Source organism: Chlamydotis macqueenii, chromosome 6, assembly GCF_036417535.1.
Source record: "Chlamydotis macqueenii isolate bChlMac1 chromosome 6, bChlMac1.mat, whole genome shotgun sequence".
Classification (NCBI taxonomy): domain Eukaryota; kingdom Metazoa; phylum Chordata; class Aves; order Otidiformes; family Otididae; genus Chlamydotis; species Chlamydotis macqueenii.
Genome location: NC_141561.1, coordinates 15,941,397 through 15,968,087, shown reverse-complemented (window position 1 = coordinate 15,968,087; position 26,691 = coordinate 15,941,397). Strand labels below are relative to the sequence as shown.

The window sequence follows — 26,691 nt, the reverse complement described above, 5'->3', positions numbered from 1 at the left end:
CAGGAAGGAAGAGCCTTCCTGCAAGCTAATAAAATCCTTGATCTTAAATCCATGCTATAGCACAATTAACCTTTTTATGACTGCTCAGAGCAGACATGAGAGGAAAAAATGTAGACGGTAAGCAGTGAGGAGCGTAAATTTTTATTTTTACAGTCACATAAAATGTACAGCACATAAGATCTGGCACTGTATCTTCATTCACATCATGCAGGAGTAATCTGCAAAAATAAAAGACAACCTATGCTTTAGAAGTACTGTGAGTTACCCAGGACGGGGAAGAGATAAGGGGAAATTTACCTTGAGAGCGCTCCCCAGCCACGTACTCTCCTTTGCCTGCTCCTTTTACTCCACAGCCTCCCCATCCCCAATCTCTTATCTACTCAGCACCACCTCTGATTTTGTGCATATGTGTGTTTCTGAGGATGCATGTTACACAAAGGATTCTCTCCAATTCCTAGTATTTTTAAAGGGGTTATCTGCTGGTAGATTGTACATATGAAAAACAGACAGTATCAGATGCATCCAGCTGTTCAGGACAGATCTGTCTGTCACCAATCACGTTATGACAAAATGCACTGGTCTAATGCAGGACATGCAGCCCTAGACCCTACAAAAACATGTGGCAGGACCTATATAAGAAAGCACATTTAATTTAGACCTTTTGCTGGGAGAGGGCCAAACAGTAGGGCTCCATCAACAGCTCTGGATCTGTTTTAAATATCTAAATGATTCACATGATCTTTCACATAAGCATCCTTACCTACCTTGCTGAAACAGGACAATGTCTGTCTCCATTTCATGGTGAAATAGCTCAGACGATTACACAGTTATTTCAATCTAGCAAATACTCAAGGCTGTGATGAATGACACGCTAGAAGGCAAGGCAAGAACAGCCCCTCCCTATCAGTACTAGCATCTGTGCAGCTTGCAGTGAGCTTGACGGGGATTTATTTAACTAAAAATAACGCTTTTGCATTTTAAAAGAAAATAAAACGTTATTTTCAGCCAGATGGATTCCCTCATCAGGTTCACCATGCAGCTACCCCTACAGGAAAGAATGCCTAAGGAAGGTGAGAAAAACTACCCCTCAGGGCAGTGACCCATTGTGAGGCTGCATTAAGCATCTGTGTAACAATAGCAAGAGGCACAAGGAGAAACATCCGCCTAAGCCATCTCAGCAAAGCTCATAGAACACACCTGTCTTTCCCTCCTTGCTTAATCCACAAGCTTCAAAACACTTTCATCTCTGGAAGGGAGAGACAAGAAAAATGACTATGTTCTGAGTGTGCACCTGAGCAGCAGCAGATGACACTGAGCACCTGAGCAGAGGGGATAATGCAATAAGATGACTCATGCTACCAAACACTTTATGGGTGTTTGCTAATGGAGGCTCCTGCCCCATGCCTTTCCCTCAGGAGCAGAGGGTGCTAAAAGCTCAAGTGCTCAAGCTAAAAGCAAAGGGAAGAGTGGGCAAGCGACACAATCTCTTCAGACAAGCACTGACAGACCCAAGTTTGCTGACTCCTTCTGGTTTATCACTGGCACATGGCTCCTGCCTGTCGGCAAGTGGCATTAGTGCCAGTGCTGCCCCACACTAATGCTGCTGAGCAGCTTCTGGACCAATCCCACTGACACTAGGAACAGGACCTGCGTCGGCCAGCATGGGGCACCACTAAAGCTGCAACCACAAGAAGACTAGACTTGCTTGGGTGTGGATAAAGAGCTCGCTGGCTCCTGGTGCCATGCTGGCAGCTCAGGCCCCTTGCTCTCCCTGCCGTCCTTCTCTGAGACACCCCAACACTTGCTGACAGTATTCTATGGATGTAACAAAAACAACTGAAAAAAGGTAGAGAAGAAAGAAGTTCCGAAGTATCACTAAATTGTTTCTGGATGACATTTTCAAATGATTTTTTTTAAAGTCAAGGACATTTTACGGAGTGTCTGCTTTATGAATCAATTCTTTTTATTTTCCCCTGCTGTTCCATAGCAGTGCTTGGAAAGCTGCCTGGTGGAAAAGGACTGGGAGGTGTTGGTCGACAGCCGGCTGAACATGAGCCAGCAGTGTGCCCAGGTGGCCAAGGCCAACAGCATCCCAACTTGTATCACAAACAGTGTGGTCAGCAGGACTAGGGAAGTAATCGTGCCCCTGCACTCATCACTGGTGAGGCCACACCTCAAATACTGTGTTCAGTTTTGGGCCTCTCACTACAAGAAAGGCATTGAAGTGCTGGACCACATTCAAAGAAGGGCAACAAAGCAGGTGAGGGGTCTGGAGCACAAGTCTTATAAGGAGCAGCTGAGGGAACTGGGATTGTTCAGCCTGGAGAAAAGGAGGCTGAAGGGAGACCTTATTGCTCTCTACAGCTACCTGAAAGGAGTTTGTAGCAAGGTGTGTGTTGGTCTCTTCTACCAATTAACAAGCAGTACGACTAGAGGAAATGGCCTCAAGTTGCATCAGGGAAAGTTTAGAGTGGATATTAGGAATAATTTATTCACCAAAAGGGTTGTCAAGCACTGGAACAGGCTGCCCATGGAGATGGTTGAGTCACCATCCCTGGAGGTATTTAAGAGACATGTAGATGTGGTGCTTAGGGACATGGCTTAGTGGTGGACTTGGCAGTGCTAGGCTAACCATTGGACTTTATGATCTTAAAGGTCTTTCCCAACCTAAACGATTCTATGATTCTATAACTTTTCCAAATGTCACAGAATAATAACTGCTGTGTAGATCAGTATTACTGAAGGCTGGAAAACAGCATACAAGAATATCTTATGCATTTTTATTTTATATTAAATGAAATGCCTAATCAATTTTCTTGCATACCAACTTTTCCAAAATCCCCAAACTCTACTGTTCTACCTTTTTTTTAGAGCGAAAGCCAGAAGTGCTATCTCTCCATTGTGTCCCCACTTCTTTGTTCAGACTGCTAGAAGAAAGAAAAATGGATACAAAGGACTCAAAGCTTCCTGCTGCCTCCACAGTGATGAGATCTGTTTATGTCTATCATATTATGCTAAAAAAGTCAATGAATGGCACATGCACTTTAGCCTTTAAAGAGAAACAAGGCTTTAAAAGGAGAAAGACTTGGAAATAGAGGTTGGTTTGAAATCTTCAAAGCAATCCAAGTAGTTTAATTAAAAATCTTGAGTAAACTTAATGGATGTCCCTAAATCTTGTAGGAACAAAATCTCAACAATGAAGTGGAGACATGCTCTGTCTGTTCCCTTGCTCTGCCCCTCACTTCTGCATGTGCCAAAGCAGGCCATCCTGCATCGCGAAACAGCAGGTGCCCATTGCAATTCCTACCCCATCTACCAGGTCACTGCTGGGTTGCAGGATATCATAGGAACAGCTGAACCAAGCAGGTCCCACCAACTTGAGCCCAGCATCCTGCTTCCACAGCAGTGCCCTTAGACTGGGATCAAGTGTAGCATCTGTTTTTATTGGTATAATACCTGATCCATCTTCAGTTTGAAGCCTTTATATTAAATGGGATTGAAAGATGCACTAGGAGCTTGCTCCACACATCAAACTGGTGTTGTGCTTCCTGTAAGCATCCAAGCAGATGCCTAGAAAAAAGTAACAACGGAGCAAGCGTGTAGGACATGAAAACAGAGTTTTGAGCCCCTCACCTCCCTTTCCAGAGTGCAGAGAAAACACCTTCTACACAGTGTATACTCACACACACGTGCAAGTAAGAAACACTGGGAGTTGCTTGGTCTGAAGACTGCAGAGCCATGAAGCACCAGCGGTGGGTGTGAAGCACTCATGTTAACGCAGGACAGCACAGTCCTAGCTAGCCAGAGACCTGGCTGGCAGATGGTTATTTCAGTGGAGGACTGCAAGACCTCAGACAAAATGAGGAGAGAGCAAGAGGCTGCAGCCATGCAGCCCAATGGAAAACACAGTCAATTGTAAATCCAGTCTGGAAAGAATTGTTTGAAAAATACCAACACTAAACTACATCCTGTGGTTTTTATTTGGGCAAGATATCTGAGAGCTTTAGATCAGAGCTTTCTCTGAGTTACACCGAGCTACAGGCCGTAAGTTGCTGAAGAGCCAAACTGCACAGACAAAGAACTGGAAGATTCCCCTGGGAGTGATTCAGGATTGCTTAATGCATTGCACAGTAAATATAATTTAAGATATTTAGACAGTATCTCCAGCAACAGGAATTAGTTGGCTCAGGGGACTCTCGATTGGATACGACTGCTCATACAGATCCATGATGCCAGGGTATTAAAAATGCAGCACTTTCAATTGCAGATACGTGAATGCTTCAGTATCATTAGTACAGTATTAGTGAGGTATATGATTATTTAGAAAATCTGGCTACATACCATTTTCAAACTGTTTGATGCTGCTATTCTACATCTTGCACCACTATGAACTCTGCTTTGAGTGTGTAGTCTGTCTTCAGTATCTCCTTTTTTCTTTTTTTAACCACTGGAGTGAAATTCCTAGGGTTAATGATGAAAGGTTGTGAAATCCTGATTATCTCCTGATTAGACTGAAATCCTCCGAGATACCACTAAGAGTAAAGTACCTTTGCAGAGAGGAAGTCCCTAAAGAGATGAATCGACCAGAGAGCCTGACCATCAGCTGGGGCTGACCAGAAGGTGTTCTGACATGGAAACCAGAAGCCATGAAACAGAAAAGCTCTCACTTGCTGGTGAGAGATGATGAAAGGAGAAACAGACACAGAAGAGAATGCACAGACAGGAGGTGAAAGTAGTAGGGATCTCCAAAGAGGCCTTTTGCATAATCTCGTAGAAGGGTCCAGAGAGGTAAAGAAACAGAAACTCATATGAGTTTTCACTTGGTTTTGGCTCAATCCAGGCATTTCTTGTAATAGACATGGGAAGGGGAAGAAACGATTGTTGTTACACCTCATGCAGTTCGGTATCCCAGGAAAAGAAAGATATGAACCTGAAGCATTTATGAGAGTGGAGTTCTGGGAAAGCACAGGCATCTGGATTGCAAGCTTGATTTTTTTTTTTCCTGAAGGCTAACTAGCAGAAACCGTCTGTCAGAAATAATCTTTGACCTTCAAGTTTTATTTCTGACACCGAGATGCTTTTCATTAAATCTCCTCTACTCTCACCTCCTTGGGAGACTGTTTCCCCAGGGTTTGGATCCCACAGAGGTTCCTCTCCTGTTTGGAGCCATCTGTTTTCTCACATCAGGTTGGTATTTAACAACTCTGAGACCTTCCCCCTTACCAATATGGATTACAAGCTATGGGAGGGCACAGACCCCCTGAGCACAGCAGGCTATAAGGAATTATTAAGGTAGGACATATCCCTGCCAGGATTTTTTAAGTATTGCAGCGTACAAGACTGGTAGATGTCATCAACTGAATAGCTGAGCCATAGGCTGGCAAAGCACAAAATTAGCTTGTGACAAAAGTAGCCTTTTCTGAAAATGCAGTTTCCTGTTCATCTCAACAAATTGAACTAGTTCATTCAAAGCCAAGACGCAATCTGGGAGCTGTAAAAACAGGAAATCTAGTTTTCCCTCTTCAATATATAAATAAAAAAAAGTAGATGCTGAAGAATTATGTGCTAATCCCACAACTCTGAAGGAGCTGACAACTGGAAAAAAACCCAAACAAACCTACTGGTGAATCCTTTTTCCTAAATGTGGCATTTTGATTTTTGAATGGTTAATGTTTTAAGGGATAGATATAACTAGGAAAAAGAAATTCAGATTGTTTTTAACTTCAAAAAAATGAAAATAAAGACTCTGAAGCTTTAAATGCAGATTTATTTTCTTCCAAATGCAAGCTGACACACACTGAAAAAATACATGAATTTAAAAATCAGTTGTCTAATCAGACGCTATTTCCTAACACATAAAAATTAAGACTCTGAACATTAAGTTTATAGAATAACATAAATATGTCAGAAGAGCCTTCTGCTTACTGAATTTACCCCTATGGCTGCATGTAGTGACAGACAAACATGTTTTAATGCTACCACCAAAAGAAAATGAACATTCCTTTGCAAATAAGAAAGTACAAGCATAGAAGAAGATTAAAATTGATTTCAGTTAATAAGATTTTCTTCTTTTCAGCTTAAATAATTTTGAATTTCAACCACGGGAGTAAAATCAATGCACACAAAGGTACACTTTGAATCTTTGGTTCAAAGGCAACCCACACAACAGTGAATAGAAGCCTTGCTGAAAACATCTGTGAGCACTGGTTATCTCAGCTCTGTTCTTTGTGGGTAGATTTTGTACCAGAAGGGGCCACCCTCCATTGAATGCCAAGGAATGGATGTCTCCTTTTCTCCCCTCCTTACTCTCCAGTCTTTATGCCTTTCTCCTTTCTCCTCCCACCTGTCACTCATAGAACCTTAACTCGCGTTCAGCCCCTTATTTGTAGCATTTCTATGGCTATTGAGAAATTCCAAAATCCAAGTAATTTATCCTGACAGGGAAGAAAAATCATTTGATAGTGCTCTCCGGGGAGAACACTTAAGTCATATGAGCAGAGAGGCCCACTGGATTTTCCTCAGTGGCCTGCAGCTCAGTTGGGATGGCAGGCAGGTTGGAATATGAAGATCTAGTTCACTAATACAGATGAGTGCTTCTCCCTGGGATTAATTAATGATCGCTCTGATACGGCCTGCCTAAGATATGTAGGGCAACCAGAGACAGTTAATCTGTGGAATCTCCAGATTGTGGGAGGTAATTAGCAGAGGAAAAAAAAAAAAAAATCTTGCTGTGTCACCCACAGTGCTTCACATTTGGCCTCCAGAAAGGAATACTGTGCTTTAAAATACTAACGTATTCTGCAAACATTAACCCAGCCGGAAAGCAACTTTGTCTAAGAGTTGCCTCACCGGCCTCAGTCACTGTGCAGAAGTCCATTCCGTCTTGTTCCCACCCGTTGCTGAATGAGCCTAGACACACCGTTAACTTCTCCACGCCTCCCCTTCCCTGTGCTTGGAAGGAAGGTATACAGCTTTCTCTGAAACACACTGAACTTCAGGATAAAGATGTTATCTTACAACTGTCTCTGATTTAAAGTATCCAACCTTAGAATACATTTTGGGAAAAGCAAATAAATCCGTTTTAAAAATGAGAAAACCAAAACAGACTCAATGACTCTCCCACTTTACTTATACGTCTTTTTAAATTTTTTTTTCCCTCTCAGTTCTCACATTAGCCATCTCCCCTGAGGGAAAAATAACAGGACAAAATTGAGATATACTTTCAAACATCTCTTATATTGAAAAGGACAGAGGAGATGCCTGGGAAGGTACTGAACATGCACACACACGCTCCTGGGCACATCAGCGCTGGTTAAAATCACCTGCAACGGACAAAGATGCTCTGTCACTTCACTGTGGGACGGAAAGGAAAATAACGTTGGCTGTCCTCTCTGTCAATGGAATAATTACTACTGAACTTATTGATTTTAAGTTAAACAAACAAACAAACAAACCACCGTAAAGGCATTTTAGCACAAAAGGGCTACGTCAGGGACACGGTAAATGGCATCACCTCAGCCTGCACGGTCTCCTCCCGGCCAAGTCCGCTCCTGCAGAGAGGGCTCCCCGTCCGCGGGGCCCCGGCAGGAGGCCACCAGCCGCTCTCTCCGCTTTTCGGGCGCCTGCAGAGCCTCACAGCGGGGCTCCGCTCCCCCGCCGACACCCCGAGGCTGTCCTCCCGCCTCGCCGTGGAAGGTGACCCGAAACGGTACGGAAAAATACAACTCCTCTCTTTAAAGCAAAGGAGACCAGGCAGGGGGGAGAGGTGGCTTTGCTCCGAGGCTCCGGCGCGCAGAGCCCACCCCGAGGCACCAGGACGCTACCGGAGGAGCCGATCCCCCCGTGCGGCCAAGAGCCTCCACACCACGGGGATAGACCCGGCCGTTACCGAACCGTGGGTAACTGCCCCCTTACCTGTCGCCCGCGGGGCTCCGGAGCCGCGCTGTGCCGTGCCGCAGGACGCGGGAGCGGCGGGAGCGACGCGACCGCCGCCGCCTGCTCACCCCACCCGGCGCCGAACCGCGGCGCGGGCGGGCGGGGCCGCGCGTCACGTGACGGTGGTAGCGGCGGCCGCCTGTGTGTGAGGGGAGGGGAGGGGAGGGGAGGAAGATGGCGGCGGCGCGGGGGCTGCTGGCGGCGGGGCTGTTCCGCGGGCGGGTGGCCATCGTCACCGGCGGCGGCACCGGCATCGGCAAGGCCATCGCCGCCGACTTGCTGGCGTTAGGTGGGCGGGGGGCTCTGCAGGGAGCCCCGGTGGGGCAACGGGGCAGGGTGGGTGCTGGGAAAGCGGGGCCGGGCGTGAGGTGAAGGCGGGGGATGGAGTTTAAAGGGGCGGACTAGGAGGGTTAGGTGGGTTGGGATGCGTTCGGGGGTGGGCTGTGCCCGGGCAGCAGGTCTGCGAGGGGGCTAGGGTTGGGACGTGGTGGCAGGGCTCGGTGGATAGCGAGGGGAAGGGGGGGAGGTTGCTGCGGCGCTGTGTCTTTTGACTCGCAATTAAAAGATGCGCTATTGTAAATACAGCGGTCGGGGTGAGGTTGTGTTAAACCCAGACCCTTTCTCTCATACTCCCTCTTCAGTGAGTTTTCGTCTAGCTTAACTGGAGGATTTGTCTGGTTGCTGAACTGAGTCTGAGGGAATTGTACGATTCCGAGCTGCTATCCGCGCCGTAAGCTTAGAGAAGTGGTGCTTCGCTCTCGGTGCTTGGGACAGGAATGTCCTGAGGTTAAAGTGTATCTTCAGCGTGCGCCCTGTGGGTTTTCTTTCCGTGCTGATTACGGAGATGTGGTAAGGAGTGAAAGGCAGTCCTCTGGGTCATCCACCTTGCAACACCTTTTCTGCAGGTTTCAACATAAGTGCTGGCGATCACTGGGGTCACACAGATTTCAGATAACGCTTATTATCACGATGGGATTCACTGTCTGCAGAATAGCAGCACTAGTGCTATGCCTGGCGGTGCCACACGCCCTGTGGTTTGCGCTGTTGAAATGTGCACCACGCTCTTTCACTGCATGGTAAAGAGCTTTCTTTGTTAAAGCTGTGTGCTGGGAGACATCTCTCCCTCTCCTGGCCTTCCTCGCCCCAGCTTTCCGCTTTCTCTGTGGAGCTGAAGTGAAGGCTAGTTCTGCTACCTTTGCGTTACTGCAGAGCTGAGCATTCTTTTCCTTACATATCGCCTTAAAGAGGTGCTTTTTAAACATCATCACGCTGTTAGTTGATGATGTTACCCAGTTACCTTAAAATTGTACTTAATTTGGCCTGCATTAATTTTTCTGAAGCAAAATACAAATAACAAAAGCGTGTGTCTGTAACATCCTAAATAGAAAACAAGGCTGCAAATCTCTACAAAATACACATGAGCTATGACTTAAGTCTGTCTGAGTAACCTTCCTTGCCTGCAGACTTGCTGGCTACTCCTGACAAGATGACTGGGAAAAATTTTCGTGTATACCCTGTGCTTTAGGCTGTATTTTTTGGAGGGAGGCTGTCTGGACAGAGTAATGATGTACATTGTTTTTATAACCGGTCTCCTTTGAAGCCTTCTGGACAGATTTAAACCTTTCATCTGGAAACTTGTGCCCTTTTCCCCCTAACCCCCTCAGGAAATTGTCTGGTCGTTCTTTGTGAAGAAAAATAAGTAGTGTGAGTTCAAACAGTAGGTACCAAGTGTTCATCGGTAAGTTAGAATCTCCCCTTCCCCCAGTTAGCATATTTAGCAAAAATATAATATTTTTATTGGACTTTACTCTATATTAATGTGTGTATTAATAAGCACTTAAGCTGATAAAATAACTGTGCTATTGTGAGTTTGTATTTTGTGTTAATTAGTAATTGTGAGTGCTGTTTTATGAACTCTGCTCTGCGTTAGTCAGGTGGTTGTGCAAGTAACTAGAGTTCTTAATTTCAAAAATTGGGAGACCTCAGAGACTCGTATCTTTACATGCGTTGTTTTAAGATGGCCACTGATTAAAGGTGAAGCTCCTGTTCCTAAGGATACATAGTTGCAGCGCTTACTTCTGGAATCTGGAAGAATTCAGCTCCTTTTTTTTTTCTTTTATGTATCATTTCACAAGACAGTCTGAGCCAAACGAACAGCTTGCTGTTCTTTACTCCCACTAGTTATTTGGAGTTGATTCTGGTGTTTGTTTGATCACATGAGAGGCCAAATTCCACTCAGTAAAATAGCAACAAAGAAAAAAAAAAAACACCTGGCAAGATGTTAACATTTTTTTTTTGGCTGGTTGAGGGTGCTGAATTGGTTTATGTTAAAGCCGATGAGCACCAGAGCTGGTATGAGGAAGGGATGGCTTCTGCTGGGATGCTGAGATTATGGAAGGAGGGAACTGGGAGCAAGACCCCCTTGCCTGCTTGGCAATGGAAGCTAGTAATTTACTTGTCCATATTGCATGTCTGCTGGATTTGCACTAGGATTAATTTGGTGTGGTTTGGTTTAGTCTAAGTAGTAGCAATTGCTGAAGCCTTAAACTTGTCCTGAGTCCACTGATGTGACAGAAGAAACTAGACTGGTGGTAGTGTGAGTGCTTGCCATTAATTTGGTACCTGCATTGTTTATCTGTGTAGAATGAGTCCTTCTGCCCCCAAATGCTGAAAAAAGCAGAAGGCTTGAGCTCCTGCCTAGTTGTTTTTTTTTTTTCTCTCCTTTTTGAGCTAGGATTCTACAGCGTGTGGTGGTACCACAGGGAAGCCTCTGTTCCTGCTGTCTGTAGTCTGCAGATAGGAACTAATCTTGTGAGGCGATCATCCTTTCCTTCAGACTTCGTAGGGTTAAAAAGCAGAGCATTACATTGGCTCACCACTAGTCAAAATTACATCCAGACAGATAGTAAGATTATTTTTGTGGCTTTAGGAGCAAGCATTTTTTTTTGTAATCAAGACCTGCTGAAACATCTTTAAATCACATAATTGATAAATGAGGCACCTGTAAGCAGAGGCAGCAAAAGTGATGTCTGAAAGCTACTTTGCTGACTCTGCAACTCACAGACTATCTTCCGTTCTGCAGGAAGGAGAGGGAACCTTGGGGACGTTTTTTTTAGTTGTTCTTTTCCTGGCACAATGGGATCTTGTTGCTAAGAGGCGCCTGACATCAGTAATTTCTCTCTTGCAAGAACTTCAACATTGTATTTTCTAGTCAGTGACTAATAAACACACATCCTACAAGATACCACCATGATGTTATTAAAAAACTAGCATAACTGTAATTTTAACTATGTTAGCTGAAGGATGTTTCATTTTGTCTCTACAGGTTGCAGTGTTGTTATTGCTTCTCGTAAATTTGACCGATTAAAAGCTGCTGCGGAAGAACTGAATGATACATTTTCTTCCATGAGTCCTGCCAAAGTCACTCCTATACAGTGCAATATCCGCAAAGAAGATGAGGTAAAGACTAGTGATCTTGTTCTGGGGCTTAACATGTCAAAAGCATATTGTGTATATAAATTCTCAGATCTCCAAAGGTCTTCTCTGGTCGTCTCAAAAGTGGCTTAGATCAGGGGACAGGTGCAGTAAAGCACTGTTAAATTGATCTACATAAGGATGTGCTTTCCAAGGGAAGACCATTTGTTAGCCACATAAGCAAGAAAGCATTTGTAATTGCAAATATTTTCTGACCATGCATATGTATTCCAGATATTTCTGGGAGAAGCAGGCCTTGGAACTGGCATGTTCTACAGCTGAGCCGGAGCCCGCTTAGCATGGTTCTGTGTCATTTCTGTGACAGCAGTGAGGGAGTGTTAACTTGTGAAAATGGAGATCTCAGAATAGTTCCTTCAAACAGGAAGTCACAGCATGGAATCTCAATGCTTGTGACTTGACATAAGTGCCCTGCATTGTCAGTTTTACTTGTATTAAAGCCAAAAAAACCCACAGATCTTATTGTTTTTAGTTGTGTTTCAGATTTTGGTTGCAATTTGAGGTGTGCCTCATTATAAATTCTATTACTATCCCAGTTGAGTTGGTTGGTTGTTTTTTTTTTTCATATTACAAAAAAATGGAAGATCAAGAGAAAAAGGTATTTAATCCAGGTTCTTCAGAAGTCTGCATTCACCTCCTAATTTTTAATATGTGCAATTAAACATTTAAAAGTCCAGCATCAGGTTGGATTTTTAACTTATTGAAGACAGCTAGAAAATATTCCGGTAACCACTGATTGCTACATTTTTCTTAACCTTTCAAAGTCTCTGTTAAATTCTAGCATAATTTAAAGAAATATTTATAACCTTCAGTAGCTATGTTCTGGAAATATCCTAATATAAAACCATAAGGCAAATAAAAAAAATAAAATTCTTCCATCATGGAACTGCTTCTGCCATAAAATATTTATAGTGATACACTTAGACTTTCTCTCCTAAAGGAGGTGAACGCTGGGGCTCTGCAGTATATCACTTCACCTACCAGTGAATTTTAGGTTTGTATTTACTTGCATCAGCAGTGCAATATAATAGGTTATGACAGATGTCGGAGGGCAACTTCCATGATTAAAGCTACAGGAAAGAAAAGAGGTAAAGAGAGAGAGAAAAGGCTTAAGCCTTCTTTCACATCACTGTTCTTGCAGAAAGTACTCTGGCATGCTTAATAACCTTCTGCAGGTGAATCTTACTTCTGCATCAGTTTGAAAATAGGTTAGTGGGAACTGCAGTGTTCTGTCAGATGGTAGAGGGCTTGGATGGTGAAATGAGGTAATCTCCACTAGAAAAACTGCCATTCCTTCTTTGTTTCCTGTTTATTAAGCGTGACTAAATACATATTTGACAAGACAGTCTTAATGGCTTTGGAAACTTTTTTGAAGGTGCTTTTAAAGCCTTTTTAAAGTGCTGTGTAAGGTGTTTAGGCATTATTCTGTGTTACCTGGTAGCCATGCTGATACTTGGAGAAACTTCTGGCTTTGCTATTACCCTGCAGTTGCATCGTAGAATTGTCTTGTTTCCAGTTCAATTTGAACCTCTGCTCATTTACAGACACACCAGAACTTTTTGTACGATATTGGAGAAGCCTCTGTTGGATGTCTGCTGCCAGTGGAAGTTGTCATAAACCATTGTCATTTCATATCTATATCTATTGAAGAGAGGGTTCAGAGGAATCAGGCAGATCAAACTCCAGTCTTGAATTCTTCAGTCATTGACTCATTCTTATAGGTTGACTCACTTCAGTTCTCCAACTGTTCTTACTGCTTTCTGTTGAAGTCCTATTTAGAAAAAAAAAGTCACTATGAAAATTTTGTAAGCCTTTTGTGGAAGTCTTGAATAAGGAATGCAATTTCTGTTGCATGTTAACATAAGACCTGAAGCGTACCTGCTAAACAAGTATTTATCCATTCCAGCTGCCCATCTCCAAGACCAGGTATTTTCACTGGTTAGAGATATGCTGTGATTTTTGTTCTTTAGTTCTTGTTGTTCTGGCTCTGTTCTCCTCCATTAGTTCTTTAATGCAAAGAGTCTCAAAGATTGCTAAATTCAGGCCACTTGTTACTTAATTTCTAAAATTACTATTGGACTAGAAATGTGTGGATCACGTTTTCAGCTTTTAAATTTGTAGTGAGAATAGCACTTCTTTACAGTTAGGTGCTTAGTGTTTGTAAGTTGAAGCTAGATAAACTCAAATTAACAATCAGTAACATTGCTAAAAACTGTCAGAACTTAGAACTGAAGCAGGTGGCAGATTTTCCACAACCCACTACTCACTATTGCCTGTTTGTTATATTTGCTGTATTTGTTATATTGACTCTGTATGCTACTCATTAATAGCTTTACAACTCATTGTTTGGTTTCAGTTTAGTATGAGTGAAGAGTATGTACCTCAGAAATACATTGAAGCACATTGTTGGGTAGAGAGGACAGCCTCTACAAGTATTCCCTGTGAGTCTTTCCCTGCTCTCTCTCAGCTCTTATACCAGGTACTAAAGAATGTGTGAAGGAGAAAGATCTTATAAATGTTTCAGCAAGGGGAAGAAACTTAGGAGTTCAAGCCTCCTTAGATGTCACAACTGATCCATCACAAACTACAAAGCCCGGGAAGCTTCCTGAAGAACTACGTAATTTGTACATAATATCCTTCTCTTCGACATCTCACTGAAATCTTTCTGAGAGTAAATCCTTCTCTTAAAGGAAGCCACCATGATCACCTGTAGGAGCAAGCCATGCATTCTTACTGTAGCATTCCTTTTTTTTTCATCCCTCCATCTCCATCAGTTGTTCTGCATTTCTCTAAAGGTCCCTATGAATTTTGTCCTGGTTTTAATTTTATAATCCAGCAAACTGGAGGGAGGGACTTTGAATAGAGGAGATCTGAGAAAAATGAAAGTGCTTTCGAAATTGGCACATTATTTTGTTGGGGTTTTTTTTGCCTCCTATTGCAAATCTTTAAGTAGCTGACCTGCTTTGAAGATGGCACAGCTCATTCGTCTTTGTGTGCCATAATTTGGATCTGTGAAATTCAAGCATTAGAAGATTCATCCCTCATCATATAGTGCACAATGTCTGTTAGAGCTGTTTCTGGCCTAGAAAGCGTCACAGAAGGTGCAGTGAATTAATCGGTGTAGAAGCTTGATGGCAGGAATAGCTTAATGAATTCACATTTTTAAGTCTCTTAATCTTCATGTTCAGAGGCCTTCTTGCTTTCTAGCAAAGCTTACTTTTCGTTTAATGTGCAAGAAATAATCTTGCTTGATGGAGGATTTTCAACCATTGCATAACCTGTCAGGCTTATTTCTGTCACGATTTTGCTGCTGCTGCTGCTTTTGGCTAGTTTTCCACTGAATGTTTTGTAAAGGATATAAACTTGTTTTATTTTTAAAGATGTGTCCTGGTTTCAGCAGGGATGGAGTTAATTTTCTTCTCAGTAGCCGGTGTGTTTTGGATTTCGTGTGCAAAGAATGTTGATAAAAACATTCTGATGATACGAGTTGTTGTTAATGAGACCAAGGACACTGTCTGGCTTTCTAAGTCTCGTTAATGTGCAGATGCAGGAAGCTGGGCGAAAGACAAACAGAATAATTGATCCAAACTGGCCAAGGAGAGTATTCCATGCCATAAACGTCATGCTCAGTATATAAGTGGGGGTTGCCCATGGGAGGGGGCATAATTTTCGGGTATTCCTTTTCTTTTCGGGCATTCTTGCTGGGTATCCGTTTGGGCACCCTTGGCATCCTTTTCTTCTCTCTTGCTTGCTGGCATCGTTCCCTCTACCTTGCTAGCTTGCTGTTCCCCCTTTGCTTGCTGCTCGGTGTTGTTCCTGTGATCGCTGCTCGGGACGGGCTGCATCGGTCATTCGGACACCGGGTGGTGAGAAATTGTACATTGTTCATTTTGTATATTTTGTAGATATTAATATCCTTATATCCTGTTAGGTTTGTAGTTTTTAGTATTTTTAGTAAACTGTTTTTATCTCAACCCATGAGTTTTCCTTTCTTCCCAATTTCTCTCCCCTGTCCCACTGGGTAGGGGGAGGGTGAATAAGAAACTGTGTGGTGATCCGGACTAAACCACCACAAGATGGAAGAGTAGAGGGTTCTGGGGTACCAGTTAGAGCACCTGAGCTTTCTATGTCCTGTCTTTATGGGGCATTATTCTGGAGCAGTGACTGTGCACCTGTCCCTTATCCTGTGGTCTCGAGTGTATGTAGTGATCAGTATTGCTTCTTAGTGATTATGAAGCTGAAGTGATGTTAATTATTTGGATATTTTCTGGCACTGCCCACCTAATGTGCTGAATATAACAAGAGCAGGTCAGTTTGCTCTTGCTGAAATGCAGGCTAGACAGCTCTGTGCGTGTGTGTGTGTCTAATTAATTAATGCCTCAGTGTAGTAGTGGCCAGAGTGGAGGTGAGAGACCTCATCCTTTTTCTGCTATGAAAAGAGCTTTTTATTTATCTTTGTAGGTGTTGGGAGGGGGAAGTATGTGTTTGTGTTTCTTAAATGTTAAGCAAATCTATTGACAGGGGAAAGAAAGACATAAGGAACTTTTTACCCTTGTAAAACCTTTGTGCTATGTGCTCTGAGCAAACATTTTTCTAACTGGCATCTAGATAAGTAGAAGACATATCTAGATAAGTGGAAGATAAAACCTTGTACTTCTAGTAGGCCACTTCTCTTCTTGAAATCAGCAATTCAGAATTCTGAGCACTATGTTCTCTTTCCATACTTGAGCTCCAGCAACAACTGCTGCTGGACCAGACTCCGAGGCTAAAACCTGTCACTTGAACATCTGACAAACAAGACTCCTTGAGATGGACTCAGTACAGTACCATTTAGCACTTACCTTGTGCTTGAGTTCACTAGTAGCTTTTGTGTTCCAATAAACTTTATAGCTTAGCACAGTCTCAGTTGGTTTATAAATACTTAATGCCTGTCCGTGTGAAGCCTGCAGTGGAAGAGTACGGTGTGGTGGGGAGCTGTGAATAAGAGATTCCTGTTGTCTTACTTTAAAATAATAACACAGCAATACCACAAAGTAAAAATACCCGTTATCACTGTGTAAAAATGCCTACTAGTTCTAGTCCCCAAATAGCAATTTTAACAGTCTGTAGTGGGTAGTTTGCCTGTTGAGTTCTACTCAAGTTCAAGGTGACCTGTGGATGCGTGTGGACATTTGTCCCTTTTCTCTGTGTCAGCGACTGCTGTCGTCTCAGTAATCTGTGAAACTGTGCTGCCACATAATACTTTTGAGTTGCAGTCACACAAAAAAGGTCCTTATTGAAGAGCTCCAGCCTTCTGGTTATGTCTGAAGTGCTCGATTTTGTTCTTTTCAGTCTTTTTCAGAAGAATGTCCTAAACTGTTAGCTCTACTTTCTGCAGTTTTTCTTTCCTGCAGAGAGAATCTTTGGTAGCTTTTTTTATGAAGTTCTTTCTGTGTGGATTTTGAATATTTAGGAATATAAAGGAATCCTTTTTAGTTCTCACTGTGATTTAAATGTGTGCTACCAGACCCTCTTTTTCACTGTGCTGGTGGCTGCTGTCACCATGTTTACTGTAATTGGGAGAAGCACTGCAATGATGCTTTCTCTACAACACAGTAGACATTGTGAAGATTGCTACAGTTGGAGCCATCTGAGCTGTCACTGGAGAGCCTGCCAGCCTTTCCTGGCTTTCAAAAACTGATATGCGTTTCAGTTTTTTTTAGTTTTTTATTGCCATAAGAATATGGTGTAACAACTAGGAACAACAACAGAATTTCTTAAGATACAATATGTTGAATTGACATGTAGCAGGTTTGGCTCACCTGTTGAAAACTTGCTTGTAATGTCTCTTCTTGGTGGACTTTCTTTTCCATTAATTTGGGGGTTTTTTTTTTGTTTTTTAAATGATTCTTAGCATTTTCCCCTTTCTTTCCTTTTTTTTCCCTTCCCAGCCTGAATACCCTTAGTCTGTTCAAGCATTCCTTGTACTGAAACCATTTCCCTTCCATAAACGAGCCCGTACTTCAGTGATTTATGGAGAACAATATTCAAAGTAAGATGCCCAGGCTCACAAGGAGAAGAGTTTGATATTGCTGAGCAAAGCATAACTTTTCCTGCCTAGCAAGACATAAGTTACTTTTCTTTGGTTGTGAGCAAACTTGGAAATCTTTGTGGGAACATGGTTCTCACAAGTCATGTGTTTCAGACTGCTGTCACAGGTATTTTGGTTTTTTGGTGGTTTTTTTTTTTTAATCAGATCCCACAAGCTGCAGTGACTATATCAGGAATTAGATGTCATTCAGAACTTAAAGATGGTGATTTAGGTATCAAAAGTATTTTTCTAAAGCATTTTTTCACAGCAGGCATTAGTTTTTCAATCAGACTTCAGTCACTATATGTTTTTTTAGGTTTTCTTCTTCAGAGAGGTGCATCCTTACCTGTTAAACCATCCTGAACTATTAGCAGCAAAAGCTGTAACGCAGCTATTTATGAGACTGAGTTGTTGACACTCTTGATGAGGTACAGATCATGCATTACTTGTTCTTTTATTTCTGTTTTTTTTTTCTACTGCTAACTCAATACAGAGGAAGGGCGATTGATATCCTTCCCCTAGTCAAATCTGTTTCAGCAGCAGCATTGCTCCTGCTGTTTGTTTTGGGGTTTTTTTTAGGTCTGTGTTTTCTTTGACCACAGATGCTAGATTGACTTCTTAGATATGCTTGAGTAGGAATAACTGGTGCATGGTATCTAGTTATGAGAGGTAATGTAAGCAGGAAACGCCCATGTCGTGTTTCCCCTGTTGAGATAAACGTTAAATTATTAAGCAGTTGTACAGTTCTAATTACTATATTGTAATAGGAAGAATACATCAGCTTTGGTATCTGTAAAATCTTTGAATTCTTTGGAGTACATTCCTCTCCAGAAGTTCTCTTGCATTTAGTGTGAGCGTGTGGCGAAACTGCTGTACTTCCAAAACAGAAGACAATGTAAAAAGCTTACAGCGTGTAGCTCAGATTAGGTCAGTGTTAGAGCTAGGTTTAGATTCTCAAAATCTCTTTCCTTCCATATGAACTTAAGTAACTCCTTTTCTGGACTGACAGCTTTTTGAGTGAGTGAATAAAATGTCTATTGCTATTTACTGTTAATACGTTCTCAGAGTACTCAAAGGTAAATAGTCCTGGACAGTGCTTTTAATTGTAAGTATTCATTCTGCTTATAGACAGAAGCTATCTGCTTAGTCAAATATTCACCTTTCTTTTGCTAAAGAAAACAACTTGTAGTATTTCTAGCACTTCTTAGAGTTCATGTTTTGTAGAGTAGTAAGCTAACCTTCTTGGTCTGCATAAGAAGATTGGCTCTTGCCAATTCATATGTTACAGCTTTAGTGAATGTACAAAACTTCAGATAAAAATGTTAAAACTTCACAAGATGACTTATATTTGCTGTTTTAAATGCTCAGGTATATGGGTCAGAGGAAAAAAAAACAGTAGCTATGTTTTATAGAAGTCTTCCAGCATCTGATGCGAACACTCCTGCCATTGTGAAAAATGTCAGGTGATTCTTAGTAGGTCTTAAGTGGCAGGCTTCTGCATGTCTTTGTTTTTACAAACCTTCAGCGGCATAGATCCCCTTCTTCTTTCAATGCTGATATTTTATGTAGCACCTACATTGTACCGGGAAGATTTCCTAAGTAAACGTGGACTCAGCCCAGTCCTTCTTGACTGACTAAACCTGTCACACTGATCTTCCAGCCTCTCTGAAGGCTGTACCTCCCCTTTATGTGTGAAAAGGATATGAGAGAGAAAATACTGTCTGAGAATGAAGTTGGGTATATAGGTTAATCAGCGTATTACACTAACAAATATTGCTTCAGGTAGAAGCTTTGGTGAAGTCGACACTGAGTCTGCATGGGAAGATTGACTTCCTGGTGAATAATGGAGGGGGCCAATTCGCAAGTCCTTCTGAAGCCATCCGTGCAAAAGGCTGGAATGCTGTGATAGACACAAATCTGACAGGGACCTTCTACTGCTGCAAAGCAGGTAAGGACTGAAGATTAAGCTTTTTTATTTGTTTTGTTTTCTTTTACAGCAATACCAGAAGACAAGAAATGTAAAGTTTTCCTACCTTCTTTTTTCACACACTTACCTGACATAGTGGATATTTGGTTTCATGGATCTCATCCAAAGCTTTACATTAAACTGTACATTACATTTCTTCATATATACAAACATACATTTAGGCAAGTATGATCTTTTGATTAAGGCCAGGTGTGGGGAGTCAGTTGGCTTCAGTACTCACTTAAAGGACCTTAGGAAAAGCACTTCAACTTCTGTGGCCTGTATTCCCTGTGTGTAGCACAGAAGACTTTTCTCCTATCAGGGATGTAAATTTAAAGTTAGATTTAAATATGATACATAATTCTCAGATAGCATTAGGAATGTGGAAATGAAAGTAATTTACGTGGAAGCATGAAGTCTTGATTTCCACCAAAAGGCTCTTTGACAAACCTTGAGCCTTACCTGGATGACAGCTGTTATCTCACCAATCCAGTGGTGAGACTATGGTGTGAAGAGCAGATTGTTTATCTAAATCTGCACAGGAAATGTGTAGTGTAATTGGGGTTAAGACTCCAAATTTGGTTTCCAGTTGGCAAGGTCATTTGTTTGCATTTCTTCTGATATTTATAGGTTATCTTCCTCCTTCATACAGTGTACAATGCCTGGATGCAGGAACATGGAGGAGTCATTGTCAACATTACTGCTGCCGTGAGAAATGGGTTTCCTGGAATGTCGTAATATATATTTTATTTTTACATTTTGTTATATTTTTCCCCTAGAAGTACTAATTGCTCCTAAATACTTCATTTTAGAAGGGTATGCACTGGGCAGCAGCAGAGCATAAAAATACAGGAGTTAGGGCAAGAGAGGGCTATAGTATCATTTGGCTTATGTGTGGGAATCTCTAAATTAAGTAGAGACTACAGGAGTAAATGACATCTCTGGTCCCTGTCAACTTATTTGTAAGAAACTATTAAGCAAGGCTTGCCAGTGAAGCTTTCACTGGAAATGGTATGCCAGTGGGACTAGTTGTGCTGAAACATAACCTTTGCTGCTTCTCTCCAAATTTCTGGACGGTTTGCAAGAGCTTGGCACCTGCTGCTTTCCTCTTCTACTGTCAGTTTACAGGTCTTGATGGTGTAATGAGTTACGGGAGTTGAACTGGGAGTAGAGGAGTAGGAGGTCTCTGATGCGGAGAATTGATTCTATTTGCTCAGCTCCTTTCTTGACTAGGAGAAGGATCCTGGGTACAAACAAATTACCATGTTTATAGTTCTTTTATACTGACACAAATGATCATAGCTGTCTGCATGAAAATGCAACATTCTCTCCATATTTTTATGTGTACTACATTTGTTCAAATTTCTTGACCCTCAAAATGGAGGAGTCTTCCAATTTGAAACTTTTGCACCAAAAATGTTCCCATTTGTTGAAAGAGAAATGATGCTCAGAAAATGAATTGTTTCCATTATTTTCTTTTCAGAGGAAATTTTGAAGTTCTCAAAATGCTGCATTTTGACAGTTTCTTATTTGAAAAAAAAAATCTGTATTTTGCATTTGAAACTACCCTTTTTTAACTTGAAATTGAGTTTCTATTGAAGAAAATATAAAAACATAATTTAAGCAAATGTTACATTACCTCTTTTTGTCCTGATTCAGGATTGAGAGTTTTCAAAATTTCAAATTTTTAAGGAACAGCAGAATGTTTTCTTAGTAGCTTGTTCTTGGCAATACAAAATAAATGTAGAGATCCACAGGGTGGTGCTGAAGCTACAGTTATTTGAGTTTCTCCGCTCTGGTTAAGTCTGATTAAGTTGTCACAGTGAATAGGCTGAAGCTGTATCTGAGAGTTGAACCAAGAGATAAAAACCCTAATTCTGAATAACAGTGGAAAAAAGTTTCACAAATAACTGTTGTGTGTGGATGTAGATGGATACACAAAACTACTTTCAAAATAAACTCATGCTGAATTGATACTTGTTTTAGAAATGTACTCTTGAAAAGGACTTGCCTTTACAAGTCTAGCCACCGATCATGCCAAAAATCACCTGATACAGTTTTTCATAAGTATTAATTTTGAACATAAAACTAGTCAAGTTTATTTGCTCATAGTGTGCCTGAAGGTTATTTATTTCTGGTCTGAAATATGAATAAATTTGGGGGTGTTGTGTTTTTCTTAAATTTTTCTTTTTCCTTTCCTGGTATTTGAGAAGCTGTTATATCTGTCTTCTCTAAGTCTGTTTTGCTAGGCTGAAGGAACTAAACTCTGTTAGTTCTCTGAGTCCCATTGTCCACTATTCATCACTACAGTAACTTTGCATTTGTTCAAGATTGTATTCATTTTAGACTAGTTTTCTATGGCAGCAAGGTGTATGAGATCACTCTGCCTGTGGTCATCTCTATCTCCATCCACTTGTAGTAATGTTTGGAGAGTGGCTGATTTCAATCATGTTTGTCACAAGATCTAAACTATTTTTCAGACAATTGTCCTTTCAAGTGTTGTTTTACCTGTGCAGACTACCTTTTGTAGTTTTACACAGTTTGAACTTTGCCTCCAGTTGTTTTTCATTTTATAAGATTGCTTCTGCAGTAGAAAGTAGCTGACCTCATGTCACATTGGGGAAGAGATTATAAATATTTCGAGAAATGACAGGAGATTGTAGCATAGCTTGTTTAAACTGTGAAGCTGTGGTCAAAGTTACAAAGTAGAAAATCTCTCTCAGATGCTTGATCCAGCCATAGAAAGCTACTCTGACTACCCTAGTGAGGCTGCGGTAGAATTAACATTGGACACTGTTAGCTGAGGGAACAGATGCTTCTTTCACTTTCTGTTCTTAATAGGCATACAGGAGCTGCAAGAGCTGCAGTGAATAACCTAACCAAGACTTTAGCTTTAGAATGGGCCCACAGCGGAGTAAGAATTAACAGCGTTGCTCCCGTAAGTAACGGCAATCGATCTGATTAAACTTAGCCATCATATATGTTCATGGTTAAAATTTTCAGACCAAAAGGGATTTTAAAATTTATAGCCTGTAACTGTTTGTGGATTATTTATGTATTTATTTATTTATAATTCCCTCATCTATGTTCTTCAAGTCATTTGAGAGTGTTCTGCACTGTTTGGATGACAAGCCAGATATGTGGGATAAAATTGCTGCTCCTTTCTGCTTTGATTTGGCACTCTTGGATATTTTTTCTAGCTTAATGAAATGATACCTGGGAGTTGGTGACCTATCTTACAAACCTTTGACATAAAATTTCTGAATGCTTTGTGTTTCAGTAATAGTTACACCAATTCTGAGTTCACAAAACTTCTTCCATGAAAGATTCAAGTATGCTGATGGCTTCCACCTGTGTTTACAAAGTTATTTTTAAATCTCTCAATGTGTTACATAATGTATTTTACTTTGTCTTCTACATGTTAAGTTAGATTAGTTTTAGGCATAAAAAGACTGGATTTGGAGTGAACTTTCTCTCAAATAAGTTAAATGTAAAAATGTGTGTTCTGATTTTTTTTCTTATCAAGTATATGCAGACAGGAAACCGCTATACAGGTCAGCTAAAATATGCCTGCCACGTTTCTGAGGAAGTAGATAGCATGTAGGAGTTGTTTTAAGTAACTGTTTGGAAAGACCAGCTAGTTTCATTTCTAGTGCATGGTGCTGCAGATGTAGAGGTTATACAGAAGCCCTAGCATGGATGTTTGAGATTGTGTCAACTTCACTCCTAACCACAATTTATTTTGCACATTTACTCCCTTGAAAACAAAAGAGGAAAGGTAAACTTTGTCCAGCTACTTCAACATTCAGAATTTATCTTATCTCATCATATAGTGAAGTGTCAGATTTGTTTAACTGGTTCCTAGGAAGATCTTTCTACTATCTTTGTAGGATGCCTGTGTATCCTGTTGTACTTCTTGTCCTAAAACACCTGGCTCGCTTTCTTTGGTGTAGAACAGAATGCTTAATAGCAGATGTGTGGTGATCATTCAGATTGTGGCTCTTACGTAGCTTCTGTGAGGCCCAACTCATCTAGAGACTTGTTAAATATTAAGATCTACTGGCTTGTTTTTCGTGTTCACTTTTTTTTTCTGATTTATCAAGTCTCGGGGAAATAAGTAATTAAGACAGCATTATTATGTGAATATATTTTTCAGGCATACTAATTACCTAATGAATCATACTAATTATACTTTATAGCACATGTCAAAAGAAGTTTTTGACAAGCAAACACGTCAGTTTGTCTCTTTCAGAAATATTTGCTAACTTTGTTACTATGCTGTTAACAAAAGTCCATGTAGTAGTTACAGGAATACCTTAGATCCTTCTGTCCCCTTTATGGACACACTAGGTCTGTAGTAACCATACAAAACTGTTACTGCTTTGTAGGAGCAGAGTAACGTGTAGGGAATGGCTACATAGGGAGGGAAACATGCATTCTAAAAAAAAGTAATTTCACATATGAGTTACTTCCCTACTTCTCAAAATACAGTCACTCATATTTCACAGGTATCTTAGAAATCTTACCATGTCCTCCATGGATTAATTGAAATTTTTTTTTTATTTTACTTAAATTTGAATCTCAAAAGTTCTATCATAACTAACCTATGTAGCCCTGTGTTCCCATTGTTGTAGCCTTCATCTTCCCTCAAATCTAAACTGGACTGTGGAATCATTAGAGCAAAGACAGTCACAGTTTTCTATTTCTATAGCAGCTAAGTAGGGAGAGTCTGAATTCTGACTGTGAAATCTGTCTGCTTCCATAATTCACAAAAAAATCATCTAGTGTTCTTACCGATTACAAGAAACTGTTCGGAACTTGTTCTTGGGGCTTTGTAGTTTTCTGCTGTAAGCTAATTTGAAATGCTTGTAACTTCAAAACAGTCTTTGAGTTTCTTCTTTATACTCTCCACTTCATAGTTATTGAAGTGACAGTGGAGAATTGGAATAATCTGAATTGTTGTGCTTGAATAGTGATGTGGCTAGCAGCCAAATTACATTCTTGTATAAATTATACTATTCCATTAAATTTAAAAACTTGAATTCAAGTGCTGTTTAGATAGTTTAATTCCACAGAAAATCCCAGTAATGACAACTTCACAATGATCATAGTTTAAACATATGCAAGAGAACTTAATTTTCACTATGCTGTTTTAAAATAGGGAATAGTATTTTCAGAAACTGCTGTTGCAAACTACGGAGAACAAGGTATAATGATGTGGTTAAGGAGCATACCAAAGGTTCCTGCCAAGAGGTCAGCGGTTCCTGAGGAGGTAATGTATTTCAGAACATTTGTAATATTTCTACTTCTGTATCTCTATTTTGAGGCTTCTTTATTAGATGGAGAACAAAAAAGACTTAATTTCGCACTGTGGTGGAATATTAGGAAAAAAAGCTTGTGTAATGTCTAGTGCCAAGTGGAAGACGTAAACAGTAGTGACTGTTACACTGAAAATTTAATCTAGATGCCTCTGTGTTTTAGTAGACATTAGTTCTGAAAAGGTTGACTTCCAGCAGGGAGGACTGAAAGAATTAATATTAATGTGAAAAAAGTGTATCTTAAAAGTACTTAGCTCTCTTCCACCAAGAATGTGCATCTTTCATAAACCGGACAACTTTTTTGTTTGATTTTCAGCATCTGATGCTGATCTGTGAGAGCTTACTGGTTTTCATCTGTTATGTACTTCATGTTTGTAGCTGGAAAAATGGCTTTAAAACTGTTAATGGTCTTCATTACTGAGTACAAAATGTTGCTGTCTTGCCTGTAAAAGTTTTTACAAGCATCTTTGACATGAACAATTCCTAGCAGTTTAAGAAAGATTTAAATCGTCATTCTTTGTTAGATCTCTCCTGCAGTGTGTTTCCTACTATCTCCAGCTGCTTCTTACATAACTGGGATAACCATGGTTGTGGATGGTGGCCAAAGTTTATATAGCCATACCCTAGAAATACCCGGTAAGAAATGGGCTATAAAATAATGCCCTTCAAGTGACTGACGTTGGGCAATGGGAGGACACAAAAGTAAAATGCCTAGTTGCTCAATCAACTAAGTATGTTGTCTTATTTGTTTTCCTCAGATCATGACAGATGGCCGTCACCACCAGAAGGAAAAAATTCTGAAATGCTTAAAAAGCTGCTTTCTGGCAAGTTCAAGCCAAAGCTGTAAAAGAATGCAATTTCACCTTATTCCCAGTCACACAGTTGCTGATAATCTCACTTTATGATTTGGGCTTATTATTCTCAGTTATACAATTTTTTTTTGCTCACATGTAACTACATTGAGTGCATTGATTTTCATTAGTTTATATTTAAAACTTGAAAGGCTGTACATAGTAAATGTCTTCTCTGAAAATACTCACTGCCCTGAAAACATTCAGTCTCTTGGGAAGGGAAGGTATAAAAGACAAAGGCAGAGTAGTTTCAAACTAATACGGCATATCACTTTAGGAATGTTTTGAATTGTTTGCAGATATAACAACATAATGGAGTTAAGCTGGCTGCAACTTAAAATTGTTAATAGAGTAATCAGATAATAAGCTTTAACATACAGTGATGGAAAACAGTATAGGTTCAACAGTTTAACATCCAAAATCTTGAAGCAAAAGCTCTGGTGTGTATTGCAGTGCTTTCTGCAGTATGCTGTACTGCTAAAGGAGAAACTTGGAATCCTTCATTGACCAGTTAAAAGGCTTTCTATCCATACTGTGTTACCTTACAATGTCAACACAATTTTGTTCATCAGTGTCTCTAAAATAGGTGTGATTTTTGTAATCATTTCAGAGATTCCATTTAAAAACCAGAAGTCTTGCAATATATCTCTTGAAGAGGCTATATTTTCATTATTCACTTTTAAAATTCACTTTAAGGCAAGTGTTTCCGTGTCTGATAATTTTAATAAAAATAGGAAAAATAAGTGATGACTGTGTTTGCTGTAACAATTGAAATTTGTGGAATCAAGTTGCTGCTATAGAAGTGACCTCTTTAATACATCATTTTGAATTGAATGTAAGAGTCTCTACCAGTTGTTTGTTCTCTGCAAAGATGTTTGAATTTTGTGTCTTTCATTAAAATATGAGAACTTACATAGGTACACGTAGATTGCTTTTTAATGAAAATCTGAATGCCAGTTTTGTGGAGGAGGAGGGGTTTGAGCCAAAATACTTTCTCCTTCTGATATATCCTCTTTTCTTAGTAACTGGGTGGTCATTTAGGTGTTTGTGAGAAACTTG

The 26,691-nt window shown here is 40.6% G+C and overlaps 1 protein-coding gene, 1 long non-coding RNA gene and 1 other non-coding gene across 3 annotated transcripts; 2 read left to right on the top strand and 1 right to left on the bottom strand.

Annotated features, from left to right (window-relative positions):
• The first annotated feature begins 3,390 nt into the window (after positions 1-3,390).
• LOC147600187 (U2 spliceosomal RNA) lies at positions 3,391-3,579 on the top strand. The gene has a single exon (XR_015259006.1). It is a non-coding gene; the product is annotated as a U2 spliceosomal RNA (small nuclear RNA).
• A 3,636-nt stretch (positions 3,580-7,215) lies between these two features.
• LOC147600186 (uncharacterized) lies at positions 7,216-7,955 on the bottom strand. Its single transcript, XR_015258958.1, has 2 exons — positions 7,915-7,955; positions 7,216-7,322 (listed from the first exon to the last, which is right to left on the bottom strand). It is a non-coding gene; the product is annotated as an uncharacterized LOC147600186 (long non-coding RNA).
• Positions 7,956-8,109: 154 nt separating this feature from the next.
• PECR (peroxisomal trans-2-enoyl-CoA reductase) lies at positions 8,110-26,379 on the top strand. The gene is made up of 8 exons (XM_086751478.1): positions 8,110-8,224; positions 11,261-11,394; positions 19,280-19,445; positions 20,116-20,197; positions 22,305-22,401; positions 24,625-24,735; positions 25,306-25,417; positions 25,540-26,379. The coding sequence occupies exons 1-8, from the start codon at positions 8,110-8,112 to the stop codon at positions 25,626-25,628; spliced, it is 906 nt and encodes a 301-aa protein (XP_086607604.1). The 3' UTR covers positions 25,629-26,379.
• The last annotated feature ends 312 nt before the right edge of the window (positions 26,380-26,691 follow it).